Source organism: Nicotiana tabacum, chromosome 20, assembly GCF_000715075.1.
Source record: "Nicotiana tabacum cultivar K326 chromosome 20, ASM71507v2, whole genome shotgun sequence".
In the NCBI taxonomy this organism is placed as follows: Eukaryota; Viridiplantae; Streptophyta; class Magnoliopsida; order Solanales; family Solanaceae; genus Nicotiana; species Nicotiana tabacum.
The window spans coordinates 19,834,601-19,856,302 of NC_134099.1; the positions used below are offsets into that span (position 1 = coordinate 19,834,601).

General features: G+C 40.4%; 1 protein-coding gene across 1 annotated transcript; it reads left to right on the forward strand.

Moving 5' to 3' along the window:
• The first annotated feature begins 276 nt into the window (after positions 1-276).
• Positions 277-701, forward strand: LOC142174277 (putative mitochondrial protein AtMg00170/AtMg00620). The gene is given in 3 exon segments (XM_075240065.1): positions 277-447; positions 523-558; positions 561-701. Coding segments are annotated over 3 exon segments (348 nt in total).
• Positions 702-21,702: the final 21,001 nt, after the last annotated feature.

Below are 21,702 nucleotides of genomic sequence, written 5' to 3' on the forward strand. Positions count from 1 at the left end.
ATACGATTACTGAGGGTGACCAATCTCACATTCTCGAGGAAAAGCAGATGGTGAAAGACCTGACAAGCACATAAGCTCGATCAGGCCTTACTAACTCAACAAGGGAAGAAATTTCATTCACCGAAGAAAGAAAATCGGGAATTTTTTATACCCATCATCAAAGCATTCCCAAGTCCCTCCAAATAGCCTAGAAACAGCCATCAAAAGGCCTACGCCCATATAGCCTCGGCCTGCCCAAATGATGTTCAGCGGTCTCTACCTAAGTAGATGTGGCCCATGATCTATAGGACCCAAAATCAGTCAATCATGTTATCCTTACCTTCCAACCAATCGGCCAATCACGCTATCCTTAACTTTCAACCAACCGCTTGGATTCAGTTTCTGCTGCAGTATATAATCTTGGACCCGATGGATGCCTACAAAAAAAATTCTTTTCCAGCAGTGATGGCAAGAATCCCTGAAATAATGTTCTTTCTCCTTTTTGTGTTCTTTCTGAATGGAGCTACGTGAGGGAATGCTCAGCAATCTACTCTACCGCAAAAGGGGGTCGCTTTCTTCCCCCCCCCCCCCAAATGCCAGTTCCGCCATCAGGGCCTAGCAAGAAGCATAATTCTGTTCCAAAGCTTCGTTTCATTCCAGCAACAGTAGTCTATGGTTCGAAGCGCCGTGTTCCATCCGGCGTGAATCCTCTCCATAACTAGTATAGTGGAGGTCTTACTTGTATTGCAATAATGAAAAAATGTACGAACACAAATAATGAGCAGATCATCCCACTTTTATATGTGGGTTCATTTTAGAATGTTTTTTTGTTTTGAATAAAGAAGCGCATGAACTTTTAGTGTAAGGCAGGTGTTTTTCTCGGTAGATGGATGGGATAAATACCTATATTGCTTTATAATGTTATTGTTATGTTGATATTACATTAAAGAATGAAATCTAAAAAAGTTTCTTAGTCCCATTCTTTATAATTGTCTTTCTCATACTGTGTGAACGAACTTCAAGTCTGAATTGTGTACTCAATAGGAAGCGTCATAGCCACCCCCGATGTCGATCTGCAGTATTAGTTTGAGAAAGTCGTTTGGTTTTTAACCTAGAGCGATTGGTTTACCTGTATCATGCAAATGTCCAACACTTAGGTGCTTTCTAAGATCATCCTATATGAAAGATGTATGACATGTGTGGATAATGAATGACTTGCAGGGTATGCAATATCTTAAGTACAAAAGGTAAGACCTTTTAAGAGAAATGAGCTTAGCACAACACGGGATAGAAACCTAATCCTAAAAGGAGAAAACCCATCACTGAACAATCATAGGAATAGAAGAAATGGGTTCAGACCAAGTGACAGAACTCTCTATGAGTTGGGCTACATAAAAGATCCTTTTCTACTAAAATGGATGTAGGCTTAACTAAAGCCCAATGCAGGTTGAACTCTATGGAATCTAAGCCTCACTACCCTTACCCTTTTAGAGGGTTACAAGGAATTTTTGGCCGGCCCCATATAGATTCAGCTTAGGGGTTTATGAGAGATTGATTGATGGAACTAAGCTAAACAAATAAGATTGAACCTAAACAAAACCTATAGACTGAATTAGGAGAGTAAAGGTTTAATTCAAGACCAGGAAAGCAAGTTATATCGAAGCCCAATGCCAAGCAAAGCCCTAGACTACAAGTGAAGAAATAGGGTTCAACTAAGCCCTTAACCCAAGATGAGGTAGAGCCTTAACCCGACACAAGAGTGGCCCTATAGGATAGTGGGCTTAGTTAGCCCAACATAGGTTGTTAACCAAAAAGGAGAAGTTCCTGTGAAAACAGAAAAAGACCTCCCCTTAAACCCCTTACTTGGCAGATTCACATTCGTAGGAAAGGTCTGTTTTTTTGTCTCTTTCCCTCAAGCGAAGGAACCTATTAATAAGATAATAATATCTCTCTGCTTCCTAGATAGATAAATAAGAAAAGGCTTAGCATATCTTATATAGATAGAAATCATACGCATGTGCTCAATTAGTATTCTCTCCTACCAAAAATCCAATCCATCTACGAACACCGTTCTGTCTTTCAAGATTTTAGATCCTTCTTACCTTCTCGGTTAGCTCCTATGGTATCAATACTTCCACCTGTCAGAAATGGGAGTGGGGAAGTTAGCTCTTGTATGATGAGTTGATCACCCTGTACATACGACTTTCTTTCTCTTTAAGCTTCAGGCATTAGATCAGATACAAACAGAAAGTCTTATATGAGTCCCTTCTTTAATAGGGGAAGATCTGTTGATTATCGACCAGAAAGCCTTTTCTATTATATAGTCATCCGCTCCTTTTCATAGGACTCGTGTAGTCTACCCCCAAAAGGATCTCCACCTTTAGCGGATTGATTGCTCGAAAGAGCCGTACCTAGCTAAGGGAAGAAGTTATCTTTATTTTTCGGACAGAGAGGGCTATTGCTGTTATGGGGATTCCTCCTATCATCAAAACCCAGACGCCAAAGGGATGTATCCTATCTTCTATTCTAAGCGCGATAGACGAGTACCCCGATCAAGCTCGAGTGAAAGTTCAACGAATCCAAGATAGGGCGAAGGGTTTTATAATATTTAACTGAAGGTAAGGCTTCACTAGTGATATCCCTGGTAAGAGGGAGCGGTAGCTCAGGGCTTCCCATTAAAGAAGCTGCAATAGAGAACCTTCAACTGACAAAGCACTTATTTCCTGCTTGGCCGAGACTAGATTATCAAGCAGCTTCCTCTAGGCTGCACCTGACACCAAGATTCTAAACCTTGTCTTCCCCGCTTTCGGGTATGAATCCCATCTCTCAAGAGCGCTATGCATCTTTTAAGGGGAGATACTCTTTGGTAGGGATGTGAATAAAGAGCTATAACAGAAGAGGGGAAACAACTTATCCGAAAAGACCTGTTCTTTTATCACTTTGCCTAGACCAACCAAGGGTTCTAGAGACAATTCATTCTTCCTAGTCCAAGATAGCTAAGGAAATAGCACCATCTTCTCTCTTTAATGACTTTATTATTGATGGATCCCCTCGTGGGACTGAGTTACCTTGTGAGCTAACCCCAACTCTTACTGCCGCAGAAACCATACCATCCTATTGCCTTACTATAAGAAATTATATCGGTAGGCTTGTCCCGATTTCATTGGCTAAAGACCGCTTTCAAGTAGGTTGAACTCTGATTCTTGTTCCCCAGGACCAGGGTCTATAATGCTTACTACCCTTATCAAGACCTACTCTCTAATCAGTCGAGCTTCAAGACCTTCTCCTTAACCAGTAATGCCAAGTTGTTAATCTTCGTCTGGAGCTATAGCTCTCCCCGCAATTCCAACTCAGCCAGAGAATCAAAGGACAGATGGTATGTTCTTCTATCCATCTTGATTGTTGGATTGAAAAAGAAATAATACTTTATGCGAGCAAGGTTCAAAACAAATTATCCGTCCTTCTATCAATCGAGAAAAGAAGCAAGCTAAAGCTTCACTATGGAAAGGGTCTGAATTCCATACGCAAAAATGCTTCAGTAAAAAAGAGTAATGGAAGTAGGGAGAGGAAATCTAAATACTATGTCTAATCTAGCATGCACAATGCCCCATGAACATTGGGAGAAGAAAGCCTTTTTGTAGCAGATCTCAAAAACAATAATGGTTGGTGGGCTTTAGATAAAATATCTTATCCGATTCCTCCCGACCGATAGGAAGAAATTTAGGTTTTTCCAACTCTTCGAATCAAAGATTTTTGAAGTTCGTAAGTAGCCCGCCTCATAACTATGAGACAATGGGGACAAAAGGGTTGTGCATCCACAGCACGGGAAATTTAAAAATCTTTCTAAAGGGCATACATGATGAGTATGGCAGAGGGACTAGTTTACCCTATTGTTGACTTTACAATCAAGGCTTCCATTCAGTACATCTAACCATTTCATCTCTTCAACAAGTTTAGTAATTAGCATAATGTCCCTATTGTTCCGATAGAGAGAAGAACCTATGATTAGCTTTTCAGGAAATTTCCAAACGAACAATTTCAACGAAATCTTTGAATTTCTTATTTTACTATGTTAAACTCTATCCTTAGAGTAACAAAAATGGAGTTTCTCTTATTCGTATTCACAGCTACTTTAGGATGAATTACTGCTAATGATTTTATAACTATCTTTGTAGCTCCAGAATCTTTCAGTTTATGCTCTTACCTATTATCCGGATATACCAAGAAAGATGTACGGTCTAATGAGGAACCTATTAAATATTTACTCATGGTTGGGGCAAGCTCTTCTATTCTGGTTCATGGTTTCTCTTGGCTATATGATTTATCATGGTTTATCGGTGGAAGAGATTGAGCTTCAAGAAATAGTGAATGGTCTTATCAATATACAAATGTATAACTCCCCAAGAATTTCAATTGTGCTCATATGCATCACCGTAGGAATTGGGTTCAAGATTTCCCCAACCCCTTCTCATCAATGGACTCCTGACGTATACGAGGGAGTGCGGTTCGTTCAAGAAATTCCTATCTATCTCTGAGATGTTTTTTTTTTGAAAACTCTATAGACATGCAGAAGAGAAATGCTATCCCCACTTGGACCAAGACATAACCTTTACTTGTTCAAATAATAATTAAGTTGAAGCAGGGTCAGGAACGACGAATCTTTTTATGATAAACAGATCCATTTTCAAAGTTCGTTATGACGGGTAGTTCCTACAAAGGATCGGACTAATGACGTATACAATACTTGAATTCTCAATGTAGATGTTACATAGTTGGTTCTCATCCTTCAGAGACTACGAGTGTAATAAGAGCATCAATCGACAAAAGGATCACCCTAAGATGATCATCTCGTGGCTATTTAGAACGAATTAAATCAAATGGTTATATTTCTAAATCTTTCTGTTACTTCGAAAGTAGCTACTTCAGCTTTAGCTTTAGCCACTCGAATTTTCGACATTCCTTTTTATTTCTCATCAAACGAATGCCATCTTATTCTGAAAATCCTAGCTATTATTAGCATGATATTGGGAAATCTCATTGCTATTACTCAAACAAGCATGAAATGTATGCTTGAATATTCGTCCATAGGTCAAATCGGATATGTCATTATTGGAATAGTTGTTGGATACTCAAATGATGGATATGCAAGCATGATAACTTATATGATGTTCTATATCTCCATAAATCTAGGAGCTTTTGCTTGCATTGTATTATTTGGTCTACGTACCGGAACTGATAACATTCGAGATTATGCAGGATTATACACAAAAGATCCTTTTTTGGCTCTCTCTTTAGCCCTATGTCTCTTATCCCTAGGGGGTCTTCCTCCACTAGCAGGTTTTTTCGGAAAACTCTATTTATTCTGGTGTAGATGGTAGGCAGGCCTATATTTCTTGATTTTTATAGGACTCCTTACAAGCGTTGTTTCTATCTACTATTATATAAAAAAAATAAAGTTCTTAATGACTGGACGAAACTAAGCAATAAACCCTCATGTGCAAAATTATAGAAGATCGCAATCAAACAATTCCATCGAATTAAGTATGATGATAGCATCTAATATACCAGGAATATCAATGAACCTGGTTATAGCAATTGCTCAGGATACCGTATTAGCTATTCGAGTCAGAATGATATTGAACCGCAGAAAGAAAGACTTTCCCCGAATGGGAGAACATATGACATTCTTTCAGAAATGTGACTGACTACGACATTGATTGATAAGGCTGACCCGTCGAACTATTAGATTATGAGATGAGCCTCAGGGCCACCCTAGCGAGATCAGATCTTTGACGAGCCTGTGAAGTGGAAGGCATTGGGCTAAGATACAGGAAAGACAAATCACCAAGGAAGGAGTTTTACTTAAGTGACGATGAACACTGAACATAACAACCAAGGAGACGATCACCGGTACCCATAAAGAGTATATTACCAATCTTGTAACCACCATTAGTTTGTAAGGGGTTAATTCCTATTCAATTTGCATCTCGAATTCAATTTATTCATATCTGGGAGTCGCTCTTGAATCGAGTTAGTGAAGATACCACCCTAAATGGAAAGCTAGTCTTCCTTTTGATAGTAAGAGATAGAAATGCGGCGAATTGAGAAAGAGCTTATTAGCTTATTTCAAATTCGAGTCTAAGTTATTGAAATAGTTATCTTCTTATACCTAATTTGCATATATGTCCTTTGCGTCTCTCTATATGTCTTTTTCCCTTATTTAGGAATTGCGTATAATATAGAAATAAAGATGATTCGCTTTTTTTAATTTTCTTTAGCCTTTTGTGGAGATCGAATCTTCTTGTCCTCTCAAATCATATTTCCCACGTAGTTTGCCAGTTAAACCAATGATTCTCTTCTCAAAGTCAAAGCAATAAAAGAACCACCCCTTCCTGTTTTTTGTACTGTCATATAGAAAGAAAATTATACCAAAAAGAGCCCTTCTTTACCACTTTTCAGATAGAGGGGGTGGTTTACACACAACCGAGGCAAAGTGGTTTATGAACAACAAATCCACTTTTCAGCGATCTTCACTTTATGCAAAGTTCCACTTCTTCGTTCCCTTGTACTAGTAGCACTTCCACTCTTTCCTAAACTAGGTCGGACATGCAAAGTGCTCCACCTAAATTAACTCAGTTATTTGATGGCATCTGCCAAAAGAGCGCAGAGTTGCTTCTACTCAGAGGTAGGGAATTACCTCCGGAGTGGAACATAGCAGATCTTATTCAGGCTGTTATAGAATATGAGGCTTTTATAATTCCAGGACACCTCTAAGATACCTATTACGATGTTCTTTTAAGGGGGTGTTCGAGTGGGCTTTTAGAAGATCACTTCCATTTTCTCGATTTAATCAACTATACCTTCTACTATGAGGGTCCTTAGTAGATGTAAGCTTTTCACCGCTTTCTTTTTCCCTTGCTTTTAGTTTCACAGTTTAGTTGCTCTTCTTTTATGTACCTCTCTCGATTGATAGAAAGACATGTTCAGGAGCTGGGAGGGCCTATCATGATAGGGAACTCTCTTTTCATTGTAGGAGAAGGTAAAGCGGGATAAGCGGCAGGCTTACCTACCCCCTTCGGGGGGGTTTACATAGTTGATCGTCAAATTTTTTATTTTCTTACTCTATCCGGCTATTGAACCTGATTTCCCTCTGCCTATGGTAATAGAGAGTTAGACAGCTTAGAGAGCTCCTCAAAGGGCTAGTTCTCACTCAGTCTTCCCACCTTGCACCAGGCTCTCCATCTAGTCTATCAGTAAGCATTGGCTAAGTGAAATCTCTTTGTCTTTTCAGTCTTCGATTAGTCCAGTAAAGAAGGAAGATAAGAAGGTATCTATGTATCTAGCCCTTAGGTACACATTATAGGTTCAAATCCTTTATCTTTCAAAGGCATTCATCATCCAAGCTTGAGTGTACAATGCGGCTTATCGTGCGAACATGTGATGCAATGATCAAAAAGGTAGAGATACATTCGATTAAGCATATTGCGGTCACTACGATGGTCACAAGCTCTCACTAGAAGGATCAGACACACAACAGTAGCCTAGGATTAGGTTAGGGTGCATGATCTCATTACAGGGTTTGACCACTCATGATCACCTCGATAAGAAGACTAGACTTTGTTCGCTAGGGCAACTGATAGCTAGCTTAGGCTTCTCGGCCAGTTTCCCCTGTATTGATCCATTGTGTTAGCCGGCAAAAGTGGGCATGCTTTCATCGCTTTCGTGCTCCTGGTTTTCCATTGCATTGAGGAACGTGATGTCCTATGGTTAAGTCAAATGGAATCTTTGTTAGGAATATTATCACATAAGTGTTTGTTAATAAAGAAAGGATTTTAGAGTGTTGAAAGAAGAACCCTAAGGCCAAAATGAGAAGAGTTATGACCCGATAGCTCTGTGCATACGATTCATTGTTAGGGGTTCATATAACATCTAAAGCTAAAGAGTTTTTGGGGTCCCCTATACTTTTCCTTCTTAGGCTTCATCCCGGGAGAAGGGAGTTAAGGTAACAAGGATCGTTGAGTAATCCTACCTCAGGTATTTTCCAATCGAGATTCTTGTATTGCTAACCCTACAGAATCTAATGTAGCTCATGTAGCTATGAGGCTAAGAGTTCCTTTGGGGAGTAAGGATCAGAAAGTGACTCATTCGTCTTAGGGAGTTAGCTTCCTGTAGCTGGGATTGCGTTGCAAGAGTTCCTATGGCTTCGTCTCACTATACTTTGGCTTCGTCTACGTCTAACCAACAACTTTGCCTTTTGACTTTTATCCACCTATGAACCTTGCTTCATTCTCTACGTATCTTATTCTTTCAAGCCCTCTTAATTCTCTCTAAATTGTTTCCTTCCTTCCCTTTCTGACCATTCAATTCGCCTTGACTCCACAAGGTTGCAAAAAAGCGAATACGTTAGTTTGGCCTTTAAAGCTGACCAAAACACGTTATACCTAACGAACTAGCATAGCTGTGGGACTCTCTCTAGTATTGACCTCCTGTACTAGTACCGATGGTGGCTCCTCGGATGAGTCTTTGTTTAGTTAGGAGTAGGTTCTTGCAACCTTAACGTACTAACGAAAAACCTCTTCCAGTTTGCAGCTAATGAAAGTCTGTCCTTTCATTACAAGCATCGGGGTGATCCGCTTCAGGACAACCTTGGCCAAATGGGCACTAGTAGTGAATTGATCACGGTAATAAGTCCGGATCAAGGAAAATTCAAATTCATACTTGAATCCCACTAGCTCACCAAAAACTAGGCCTTTCATCCCTATTTTTCTAATCGGACTCAGAGGGAGGTGAATTCGCTAATTTAGGCTTTTTAGTCGGATTCTCTAAGGCTTGAAATTGAGTGATTAGATTGATTTCTTTCCTTATGTGGGTTTGCCTCACTTTAGTAGTCTCTCATTCAATTCATCCCTACCCTATCGTAGGAAAAAGAGTCTCGTACCCTTCTAATCGGAGAAGTTGCATTTCCTTCAACCTTTATGCTTTTCAACTTGAATAGATTTTCCACAGCAAGGAATTCTTTTTTTGTTGGGAGGGTGGATCCTATAAGAAACTTGCCCCTTTTGGTCGGAATGCCTATCAGTCTTGGTGGTCTTGTAGTACATGTGTCTTTTTATCAGCCTTTGAATACTTCCGGGCTTCCCTTAGCTTTTAGGTGGATTCAGTCTCACCCTCCTAAAAAAGAGAAATAGTCAAGTGAAAGGAGCCCACTTCGGAGTCGCTCACATGAGAAGCACTGACCTTTTCTCTTTTCCCTATCGACTTCGATAAGACTAATAAGTCAAGGCAAGCTCTTACTTAGAGAGAGTTAGTTGGGTAGGGTGAAGAGCTTTAAGATCACATCGGATTCTAACCCTCAGGTGACTTCACTCGCTTTAGAGACGATTAAAGACTAACAAAGGCAGGAGAGACGAAATCAAAGCAAGAAGTCATCGTCGCATCATAGCGGGTTAAGAACTTACGCTTAGTGAATCCCCACTCAAATATCGTATGTAATGTAAGGAAATACTCCCTGTTAAAAGCGAATCTTTCTAAATGATTTTCTGAAGCAAAGACTAGAAACCAAAAAAATAGAGAAGACAGTCAGTCTAGCTAGCAACTGAATTTCATGATTTCAAGCTTAATGCGTTCATTCCCTCTAGGGTCATTGAACTAGTTGAATAGAATTCCTTCCCATGCGTACAACATGCCAAAGCTCAAATTCTTTTGATCCCTTTACCAATTGTAGAAGATGAATTATTCTATCTCCTTGCTATCTCCATTGGTTGAACGGGGGGTATCAGAAGATCTATGCTTACCTTAGCCTTAGATAGAGGAGCTACTTGGCACGCTGGGCCCTATATTATAGTTGTATACTAAAGAAACTTTGGTTACCAGTGCCCGGAAGTTGATTCGTGAGCACAAAAAGGGGCATAGCGTATGCGTGATAATGGACACATCTGTCTAGTCTACCTTGCTGCTTTAGCATGAGGGACCTCAGGGGCTGCAACTCTACTTTTGTTGGAACTAGGCTTTTTCAATCTTGATCTCCGATCTGAGTGAATAGGGCCCTGAGAGGGCGACTGAAAATGAGGCTCAACCTACAGAGAGGAAGATGCTTTCTCTTACGGTCGAGTTATTTTGTTCCTTTCTCTCACTTCGCTCGAGCATCTTCAAACCTCACTACAGCGAATGGGTACCTAGGCTTCTCTTGCCAATGTATACCAATATAAAGACCTGGTGAACTATCTTTCCAAAGCCCCTTTCTTGCTACAAGTATAATGATTAGACGAAGAAGAGGTTGTCAGACCAGAAAGAAAGCTACCCTTTTCAGCTAGATTGAGATTTAGGTAATGAGCCTAAAGATAGAGACTGAGCGCAAACGCACCTGACGAGTTTGATTTCTACGCTGATTCTTCTTTTCTAAAGGGCACTTTCTTTCTCTTGAAAGATTTGATGCGCCACACGACTTACCCAATAAATTTTTGATTGTTGGCGCCGACTACCCCTTTCAAAGTAAGATAGTTTCAAACAACATATTTGATATTGTAACTTTACTCTTTTCATCCAACTCAAAATATTGTAAGAGAAGCACTTTTACGCCCAAAAAAGTCCCATGTCTTTCCGGACCAACCACCGGTGATTTCCGACAAGTCTTTTCCCAAGGGAGCCGAAAAAGAAAAGAAAATGAATCAAAGTAATGGACTTGCTAATTTCAGAATACATCACATTTCTAGGGTTAACCTTGTCTATCGCCCTTCTTGTGGCTTTTAGGGCCGGACATGCCATAAATATCAATTCCATTAATATGGGGAATAATCTCAATCAATTGACTATAGATACGCTAAAAGAAATAATCGTATCCAAAGTAGAATTGCTTGTACGGGTTTATAAAGAAACTACTCCAGGTTTGGACTTTAGGCTGCCTCTCCTAGAACCTATTGCTCAGCAGATCCTTTTTACAGAGGAAAGTCTTCCATATCTTAATTCCCTATATATGAGTCTCATTGAGAACGAGACCCAAGGGGAATACTTTATCCAAGTTATACAATTTATTCTAGGATAGTCTTTCTTTTTCTGATGGTTCCTGACGTACTGGAGTTATAACATTTGAATTTCTCTTACATTATACGTTCACTTTCACACTGAAGCTTGAAAGAAAAAGTCAATTAAGAGAAATTCATAGCTATCTCTCACAGGCTATTCTTTAGATCGTTCCACTCGTTTACGAATACTCATACAGTCTAATAAAATAAAAAAAAACCAAAGAAAGGGAGGCTCGCTCAACTATTGATTAACGTCCTTCAAAGAAAAGAGTGTATTCTATTCCTTGCATGAAGAGTTTGATCCAGGATCAGGATGAAAAGCTGGAAGCATGCTTCACACATCCAATTCAGACTATGTTTTCGATCAATCTCATTCGCTCTCTGAGATTTCTTATAATAAGAAATGAAATGTCTGATTTGCTCTTTCACCTAGTTAAAGAAAGGTAATTGTCCAGCCAATAGAGCTTAGCCATGAATAGGCCGAAATGGTCTCGTGAAGCCGGTCCCCGGAATCCCAGCAACAACGTCAAACTTAGACTGGCCTGCTTAAAGCTAGATTTCTAACTCTTTGATTGATAAATAGAACTAGATCTCGACATGACTTTTTAACACTAAGAGGAAATGCAGACTTTCTAGCTTGAAGACTAACTTAGAAATCAGGCTTTCGCCCTCTAACCCAACATTCAAAGAAAACTGTCTGGAACAGCTGCTTTCAAGCATCAAGAATTGATGATGCCCCCCTTAGGACAACAACTAAGCCCCAGTAAATGGAATGGGCTGGAAAGAAACAACAATAGAAACTCCTTCTAAAACCCCAGGGAAAGTGGAGAGAGAAAGACTATTCAATACAGCAGAGAGAGTCTATTTGAGGGTAAGAGTTGTAGGAGCCCTACTTATGGCTTTTACAGTATAGTAAAAATATATGATATCAGAGAAGAATGGGGAAGCAAGAGAATGAGAAGCTGTTGTGAATGAATCCGGTCTTGGAAGTAAAGGCATGCCTTAAGGCAGCAATGCAACGTGGGAGTCGTGCTCTAACAAGATCCGAGCCTAGCATTGGACACATTGTGGATGATATTTAAGCTCTAATTTCTTCTTTTGAAGTTTCTAATTGAATGTTGATACTCAGTGGTAAGAGGTTGGCACATCAATTAGCTAAACTATTCATTTCACCATCAGGGATGGGAAAAATATAATTATAGGAGGTTCCTGAATAAAATTCCTCTAATTAACCATGGAGTCCATATGTGTAAAGTTAGCTAGTGTGGATTCGCGTAAAGCTGTCAAATAACTTACATTTGCGGAAAACCCTGCTGGTAATAGCAACATATAATACAAACAAACCTTACAAATTCCTATGCTTCTAGCCAGCATGCCGTTACTAGTGGATTTAGTGGTAAACCAGTCTATGACTATCCAATTCATATTCTTCTTGCTAGAAGTACCACCACCGTTGATACATTGATAGTGGATTAAGTGGCAAACCTATACTATGCCCAAGTGCTGGGATACTTAAGTAATGGTACCCTATTGTTAAACATTCGGCTAGACATATAATGAAGGGAAGAAGCCTATCTCTGGAGCTATGCCACTGTAGAATCATTAATATTCGCAGAAACTACTAAAATTCTCGGATCTCTACCAGAGACCAGGACAGGTACGAGAACTCAAAATATTATCGGAAGCTCTTATCAAAGAATTTTACCTCTACTAGACCTAAAGCCTTAAAATTGGAACATTAAAGGTAAAGGTCAGGCACTACTTCCTTGGTGAAGTATCTCATTCCACAAAATTTGAACAAATCTCTCGTGCTTAAGACATGAGAATTTGAAGGCGTATCCTTTGCGTACTTTTTCTTAGTTTGTATGTTGATGATCCATAAGCCCTATTCACTCTTTTTTTCTTTTGAAAGATGTCGATAGTCATGTTCTTATATTTCTTTACTATTCCGTACTAAATTCCTTTGTTCACCAATCAACTGAAGAACCAATTAGTTGTAGCAGCAGCAGCGACTGAAAAAGTAGCCCCGGAAAACATTCAAAAGAAGAGGTCTAGGGCTGGTTCCGGAAAGGGATCGAAACAAATGTAGTTCATTCAAGGCTCAGATAGAATTAGTTAGAAGCACCTCTTTATATTTATATTGACTTGATGTGATACTCTTTTCTCTTGTCCGTAAACCATAGGAAACATCCGCAACAGACATCTTCAAAAAAGTTGGTTGGAGTTGCTCATTCCCATTTTCCGTTTGGGCAGTTGGTTGGAAAGTACCTAGTTCAGTGACTCCTATTGCGTTCGTCTTATTCAAACGTTATTGGCAGAATGCCTTCAATCTAGTCATGTTTGAAGCAATGAGCCAATCTTCATTCTTAACTTAACATACACATTTTGTAGAACTTATGCTCCTATTCTCTTTAAGTAGAAGCAGGATGAGCAAACTACTATGAAGATACAATAGGAAGGAAGATACAAATATAGAAGAGAGAGTCTCGCATCCAAAGTGGAACACAGAATTCATGCTCAACACAATCTAATTGGTGAGCGGATGACCTCCTTAGAGTTGCTTAACTTCAAAGTATGCTCCAGCTCAATCAGTCATCAAGGATATTAGCCAAACGGTGACCGACTACGTAAGCACTTTGGGCGCAGGTTTACTTGACGAATTGTCATAAAGACATCACTCTGCTATATATATGAGAAAATTGGATTCTAAAAAAAGATTCAATTAATTAGAAGCATTCGCAGTTTTCAGTTCGTTTGTCATCATCTAAAAGAAAAAGAAAAGAGAAAAGAAAATTTTGAAAGACAAAACTACTAAGCTATAAGTAGAAGTTGTTGAAGTAGGAATTGCTTATTGCTCACTTAGTGCATGGATCATACGCTATCTCATCACTCACTAAGGCTAGCAAAAAGTGATTGAATAAATCATTTGTTCGTACAGCTCTCGAACCTCACACTTTATCACGCACGGAAAAGAAGTTGACTCAAAGAAATCGGTCACAAAGCTTATTTTTGCGGGTCAATAAGCTCTCAAAAAGACCTGATCCTTCCCTAACCATGAATCTTGACCCTAGTAAAGGTAGTCGATGAGAGGAACAGGTGGTTTCCAAAGGATAGAGTTATTCTATATTACACTCTCTCTATGTTGGATGGATGCCTTAGCTGTGGGATAGAAGGCTTTTCTTTCAAGTTTTCTTTTCTTTGATCTCCTAAGTCCTTAACTTGAAAACTTCGCTGAAATCATGTATAAGATCATCCCTTAGTGGACTGATTCAACCTTGTAGCATATCATGCAGCCCTTAGATCGGTCTCCCCTCATTCATGTCTTCCTTCAAGGCCTATTCTTTTGGATATCCTTGTTTCCTTCTTTCCCAGAACATCCTTTTCTTCTGATTGATGGGACTTCTGTCCGAAATCCCTTGACCTAACCTCTCCTTTACTTGCCATAGCCAAGTCTTCTCGAACCTCTCCCGATGTTCTTGGTGAGCTAGCTTGTCATCCACCGCCCCAACTGTGATGGTCCCATTCAGCTAGTTCTTTCACAAGTGACCCTGTCTTCCATCAGCTTCTTCCTCCTAATGGTTTGGACCCCCTCTCCCTTGTCAAAGGTTAGTTATTCGTGAATGAGAACCCGATTTTCTTCTTGGTTGGTAGCTCTATGGTTGGTTAGCTCGAAAGCTAGTTTTGACTCTTTGATCGTTGAGAAAGAAAGGTGTGATTACCTGAGGTCAGGTTGACCTTCTTTCTGCCTCAGAAGATGTCTAGTTTAGGTCAGTGCTCTATTTTTCTATAAAATTGATATTTTTAGGCAATACCTATGAACTTAGATCGGACTGTATCCGCATCTGCCTCTGTAGCTCTTCTATAAGAGCGGACCATTTTTCCCGTCCTATTATTTTCTCTTAAGTTCCTTTTCGAACACCTCATGTTGGGACGTCTGCACCTCTTTGTATTTTGAGATGACCACAGGTTCCACCAATCCTGCTCTATCCAGTTTGAGGTCGTCTGAACCTGACACCTTGCTCCAAATTCCACTTTGCTCCTACGTCAAATCCATCCTCCTCTGTAGTTCACGTTCATAGACGGAGACTTCCCAAACGAAGACTCCAGGTCACTGAAATGAACACAAGGCTTTAACAAGCCACCCAACGTAGGACGAATTACCTCCCATCCGTTCTAGCTACTCCACACTTGCCTTAAAAGCGCCTACTTTCCCATCTCTTCTCAAGAAAGAAGTGGGCTATTTCTTTTCAAAACTTTGCTCAATTTCATATGTGGCAATTCCACCAAGATGTCTTCGTTAGTTGGGGGAAGAATCCACCCGAATCGGATTTTTTGAGGAACGTATCAAGAGAGAATTGGATTTGGTTAGACAATGTGTGGTTGGAAAACAAGGATCGGTTTTTTAGAAATATATCATCAAATATTCAATATGATTCCACAAGATCTAGTTTCATTCAAGTAATGGATTCTAGCCAACTGAAAGGATCTTCTGATCAATCCAGAGATCATTTGGATTCTATTAGTAATGAGGATTCTAAATATCACACATTGATTAATCAAAGAGATATTCAACAATGAAAAGAAAGATCAGGCGATAAAGAATAAAGAAAGAAAGCTATGGGGAAAGATCCCAGACCTAGCTCGCTCCAGGCGGATTCACTTGAATAGGAAGTTGAATCGTGAGCAGGCTATTGGATTTCTTCCTCGCTACCCACCTTTTGTCTTCCTTACTTTCTATCTTTTCTAAGCTTGCTGGATTTTCCTCATCTACTGTATTGAATTAAATCCTCAGTAGCCATACCGAAAATAAACCAATGCCAACAGAGGAGTTACGGGCCAGCAAGAAAACCTTATGGCTAAGAGGACTGTGACCGTGAAGGGAGGGATGAGCCTGAATGCCCACTTTGGGATATCCTGTAGGTCTAAGTCAAATATAATAGAGGGAATATAATGAATTGTCTCTTTTAAGTGGTTAACACGGTCCTGAAAGGTTTGATGCGCGTTCCTAGCTTTGCCGGAAACACTTTGGACCAGGTCAATCCAGGAAGTTCAGAGGGTAGGAGGTATGGAGAAAGGAAAGCATTTGAAATCATTATAGTGCGCATCGGCTAGAGGCGGCGGACATTAGGCCTTTCACAGGGACTGAGTCCTTTTATTCAGACGGTTAGTTTGACGACCTTTCTTTCGGTAAATGGAAAAGTCAGTCTTTTTTATAGTGGTCTCTTGCTTTATCGAAGGATTGATATAGAGAAGAAATTACTATATTTCTTATCTAAGCCCACCTACCACCTTCCTTCCATAGCAATAGAACTTCTTTCTAACTTCATTAAAAAAATCGGTTTTAGATCAGGAATCAGACTTCTCTTTTATTGCTTCTTTCACCGGCATGAGCCACCTCTTTTTTTCTGGAGAGTGGGCACCCTAGTCTTAGGATTTGGTTCTTTGTTTTCTACCTTTTGTGAAGTACAACATTTGGCGTGAACTGTTGGAGGAGCATAATCAGACTCTGCCCTAAACTCTTTGGGCAAAATCACCAGGATAACTATGTTAGCTATTTGTTTCGGCGATACCCAGTACATGCCTTTCGCCTTGCCTCTTTTCCTAACCTTGCTCGATCCAATAGCCTGATCCTATCCTACTCACCTTTCTCCAAGATTGAAGTTAGAACTAGGAGTCCTAAAATCTTAATGAAAATGAGCTTGGAATCCATGTGTTTGAGAGGTAGAAAACGACCGATATGGCGGGGTTTACCAGGTAGGTATAATTCAACGGGACCCTATCCCGTCCTGTGGTCCTGAACAAAGGTTCCATCCTGAAAATAAAAGATAGTCTTCAGGGAAAACCTGTTGGAACGAGATCTCTCATACAAAAAGACCTGAACTAACTACTCGCTCAATGCGCATTGAAAATCTAATGAATGCCCTTATTTAGCATCTTTGAGTTGAGCTTATCCCTCTTCCTATACTAAACCCCTAGAATCATAAGGAACGATTGATGGTTGATCTGGCAATTCTGTTTAGTAATTAGTTAGTCTATCAAGCAGAAAATTATGACTGAGGAAGTCTCAGGGAGGGAACCCCCTTTTAAGGTGATTATATATCGTCACCCCCACGTTAGAACTCTCTTTAACCAGAATCTTTATGGATAAACTTTTTTTTAACCGATTAAATCGTAAGTTACATCCTCAACTTCTTGATGGGTTCGAGAGTTTGGTTCGACTGAGACGGATGTCTCATCGGGTTCAGAAGGGGATGGGAATGCAGATTTGGATGTCTCGTATCGTATGATAAAGAAGAGAGTTTTTACAAAGCCCTAGAGCTAGATCTTCTTGAGAAAGTAGCTTTGAAGATGGGCTTCCTATGGGAAATAGGGAAGTTTAAAGCGATAACAAAGGCCTTAGGGAATAGGATCTCTTTCTGTGTCTACTGATGCTTTTGAAAAAAGCCTTTGGTTTGGCTTGTTTAATTGATTCGTACGTAATCCGAAAGCTTCATACGTGGGATTTATTTGGAAAAGGAAAGTCAAGAGAAAAGGTGGTAGCTATTCTAGCAAGTCTTCTGTGGAGGAGTAGCACTAGGCTAGTAACTTATTTCACTAGTCTCGATTCCTCAAGGTTATACGAGCTGTAATAGTAGTAGAAAAACCTCCCGTCTCGAGTTGGCTTAAGCCATGCCTTTACTAAAGAATTCTTTCCATCTCAGATAAAATCTGGTGTGGAACCCAGGCTATCCAACAATGAGAAATGCCTTCCTCTTTTTTGTTGATTTAGGTGACGTAGTCTTATCCGATGAATGGCAGTGAGAAGGCGGAAAATGTCGTAAAGGGCTAAGATAATAAAGGTTGGCATTCCGAAGTCAAGTGGGCTTTTCTCACACCGCATGGGGTGGTTTCCTACGCATATGCAACAAGCTCTTATTTGGATCTCCCTAATCTAGAGAGTTCTCACGCCAAGGTTCCTTTGTTTCGGGCAAGTCCAATTACAAACAAAAGAGAAGGTCGGTACCATCCCACGGGTTAGTGAATGTGGAAGTCCAAAGCATAATAAGGTGGAAGGCGAAGCCGAGGCAAGATCAAGGGTTGAAAGACAAGAGAGAAGAATTCAATCTCCCCTATTTGTTTCATTCTCAATGGTTAGTCGGTTGGCCAGGATGCTTTGGTTTATCGGATCGATCGCAGTGGTCAAGTGCGTTGAACGACACGACATTCTTGTTTAAATAGTACCATCAACTAGAGACCGGATTGCTACCAGAGAGAGGAATGACTATAGGCACGAAACTTACTTTTGACCCTTTCTTTGCCCCCTAGTTCAGTAGCTGACTTGCCAAAGCTTGGATTCTTGAACTCTAAGAGCGAATTTCAGGAATTTGTTCACATATGATTCGATGGCGTATGTCCGCTTTCTACCCTTTACAAGCGTGCTACTGACTCGATGGACAAACTCAAGGAACTGCTTTGCCTCTAGGTTGACTTGGATCACATCATCCCGAACTTTTGATCGTATGTCGTCCAGCTTTGTTGGTGTTGTGGGTGTCAGTATTCTAATGTCAGCTCTCTGGTAGGCCAATCGATATTTACTTGATTGGCCGTAACTGCATATTGAGATGACAAAGATTCCCATGTAGATCTACGAAACTACAGCCGAACCAAATGGGAATCCTAGGTATAGGCAAAGGTGGGAGGGATGAGAGAGAAAGTTGGCATGGGGACAAGGGCAATAACATCCGAGCAACACAAGCCCTAGAAATCGGCAGGGTATGAATTTCTCTCCTTCGGTATAGGCTGTCCTGGCTTGTTAGGTCCCAAGAATCCAAAGGATACAAGCTTCTCAAGGCCGAGTCGAAAAGCTTTGTTTGTAGAGTCTCTTTCAGTTCAGGTCTTGAATCATTTGATTTGGAAAAAATTTGGACGGAGAAAGACTATAGGGCTAAGAGAAACTCTCCTGTCAAGCCTTTGATTCGAATTTTGGCAATGCCATTTCGAAAGAAAGGGAACATGTTGGGTTGGGAGAACCTAGATATGTTGATTTAGAAAAAGCCGATGCATATGAGAACGAAAGGTGAATGGAGGGGTTCTCCAGCAAGTTATTCTAAATGTCAGAAGTTTAAAGATTGGATTGAGGAATGCAAACTCAATTCGACAAAGAGCCCATGCAGGACTTGTTCGGAACTATTGGAATGATTCAGTTACCATTCGATTCTACCGGGAGATCTTACCAATGAATACTAATATGGAACGGATGCGGAAACAGAGCCCCTACCTTCTCTTCTAAAGGAAGAAGCGGGAAGGAAAGGTTGGTTGCACAGTTTCTGGGAGTAATGTCTCCTTTCTCTCTCCCCCAAGGACTCAGTCTCTCGGGTATCTATCAACATATAGAGATCTTGCCTTTGTCGATGCATAGAGTGATCTTATTCAATCTCCGAATTCGAAGGGTAGAACAAGGGAAGGTCAAGGCTTTCCTCTCATTACTCTTTCCATGGCAAAGTCAGCATCTTAGCCCAAAGAGCAAGGATTTCTTCCTCTGCGTCTACTGCTATTGATGTGTCTACTCCCATTGACTCTTTTTGAGTAAGATCAGTAGGCTATATGCTCACATCCAGCTCCATAGAAGGAAAGATCAGAGTCATCTTATCTTGACTGCTCCCTAGAAGACAGAACTCTTAACGATGCTTTGAATAGTAATCTTTCGTACCCCATTCAATAGACTTGCTGGTAAATATTAATAGAGTGACCAAGCTAAGACCTTAGACGAAAAGAGTGTCCATCCAATCACGACAAGCAGCCCTGCACTAAGCAAGTCGTAGTCCCAGTTTTTTTTCTCCTTCGATAGAGTTGGATTGGAAGAGTCAGCCTGCGGGGTAAGCCTTTTTACGTGTGCGTGTTATTGTTGAGGATTATTTTGGACCTATGTGATCTCGGTACAATGTTTTTTTTTATAGAGATTTCTGGTGAAAACTTCAATCTTGAAGCATGGGCAGACGAATAGAATGTCTGAGGAAGGAGAACTAGCTAAGCTTCTTCACAAGCGAAGGAATTGCAGCCTAACCATCTGTGAGATTGGAGACTTCAAGAGGCTCCCCAGTCTTCTTTCAGCCTTTTCTTACTTATTTTTGATGATGAGCCTTCTCGTGCCTTCCTGCACAAGCATCTGTTCTCCTGAGATCCAGGTTTCTGCATGATGATTTGTTCTGTCCTCACTTCCTTTTTATATTTTATCCTAAGGACATCATCATTGAATTTCATCTTCACCTGGGGATTACTTCCTTTCTCTAGGATTATTCTCTCCATTGTTCGTTGTATGCATCCCCATAAAGTGGCTACCACCCTCTCTTCTTGGAGATCATTTACCCTTTCGCGGAAGTGTAAGACCATGAATCTCTCATGCAAAGGTCCATTTGCAGCAACGCACTCTGGTAGTTCATTCGCTATCATAACAACCGGAACATTTTTTTTCTTCGTAAAAAGTCTTCCATACTTTGAATCTAGCCGGACTTCCTGCCCATCAAGTACTTTTAATAATGTATTGTCATAGGCGGTCCTCATCTCAGTGTAGAAAGCATACCCACTATCTCCTGATGTGGCTGGTGAAACTCATCGAACAACCATATGTCGTGGTAATCGTGTGCCCCGGTGAAGTCATTCTTTCTGGAGCTCGCATAATAGATCTTTCTTACTGTTGAGAGTAAATCAAAAAGTAAGGTTTTTTGGGTGCTGGGCTCGCCTATTATGAAAAGCTCCTTCGTTTTTATGGGTCACTGCCCTAGGAATTGAGCCTCTATCCAATCAATTGCCACATACTTTTCTTTTATTTCCTCGAATTCGTACTCCTTCGGCCACCCCTTTTCTTCCATATACTTTTCTTTCTATTTGGGTTCCTGCTTCTATTAGTTTGAGAACAATATGCTTCAGCTGTTCATGCTTGAACACTTCCGGCCACGAATTTTGTCCCGCAAGCTGCTCTATAATGTCGGTTGCTCTCATAGGAGCACCCCCTTTTTTTTCTTTCCCTCATAAGCTTTTGCTACTTCCATAACATGGAGTTTTGACGTGTTCCCCCATATATGTGGATTCTTATCTTCTTTAGTGATGTATGCGCAGATCGGACCCCAGCCCTTTTTTGCCTAGATATCGCATTGCATTTGCTCGAACTCGGGAAACACTTTCCTAATCTGGCTTCTAAAGCTATTTTTTAGATGTCGTCTTGACCTTTCCACTGATGTTCTAATATAACCTTCCAATTCTATGGTTCTCCCTGGCTACGAGGCCTTACATGGGTAGAGTTCGGTATTCCTTTGTCGATGGCTGACTCCACTCTTTCCTTTCACCGGTCGGTAAGTGCATCCTATTCCTATTAAGCGGAGCGACAGTTGCTAAATAAAAAGGTGGCACCATTCCGGCTAAAAAGAAAGCAATCTTCATCCAATCTCTGTTCCAGATTCTTATCTTACCAAGTCGCCTTTCTCTAAGGCTAAATAGCTAAATAGCTAAATATCCCCGTACTCGTTTTTCCTATTTTCTTTATTCTTTCATGTCGAGCTTTCGAAAGCCACTGGGGAGGGAGAATGAATGATCGACTGCTAGAGATCTTGAATAAAGCATTGATAGCTTTGTAGAGGAGAAAAACTTTGATTCTTCCCGAAGGTGTTCCTTGCATGCTAAAGTGAACAGGGGCGGTACCAACTATGACTAGAAAGCAGTCATCTGT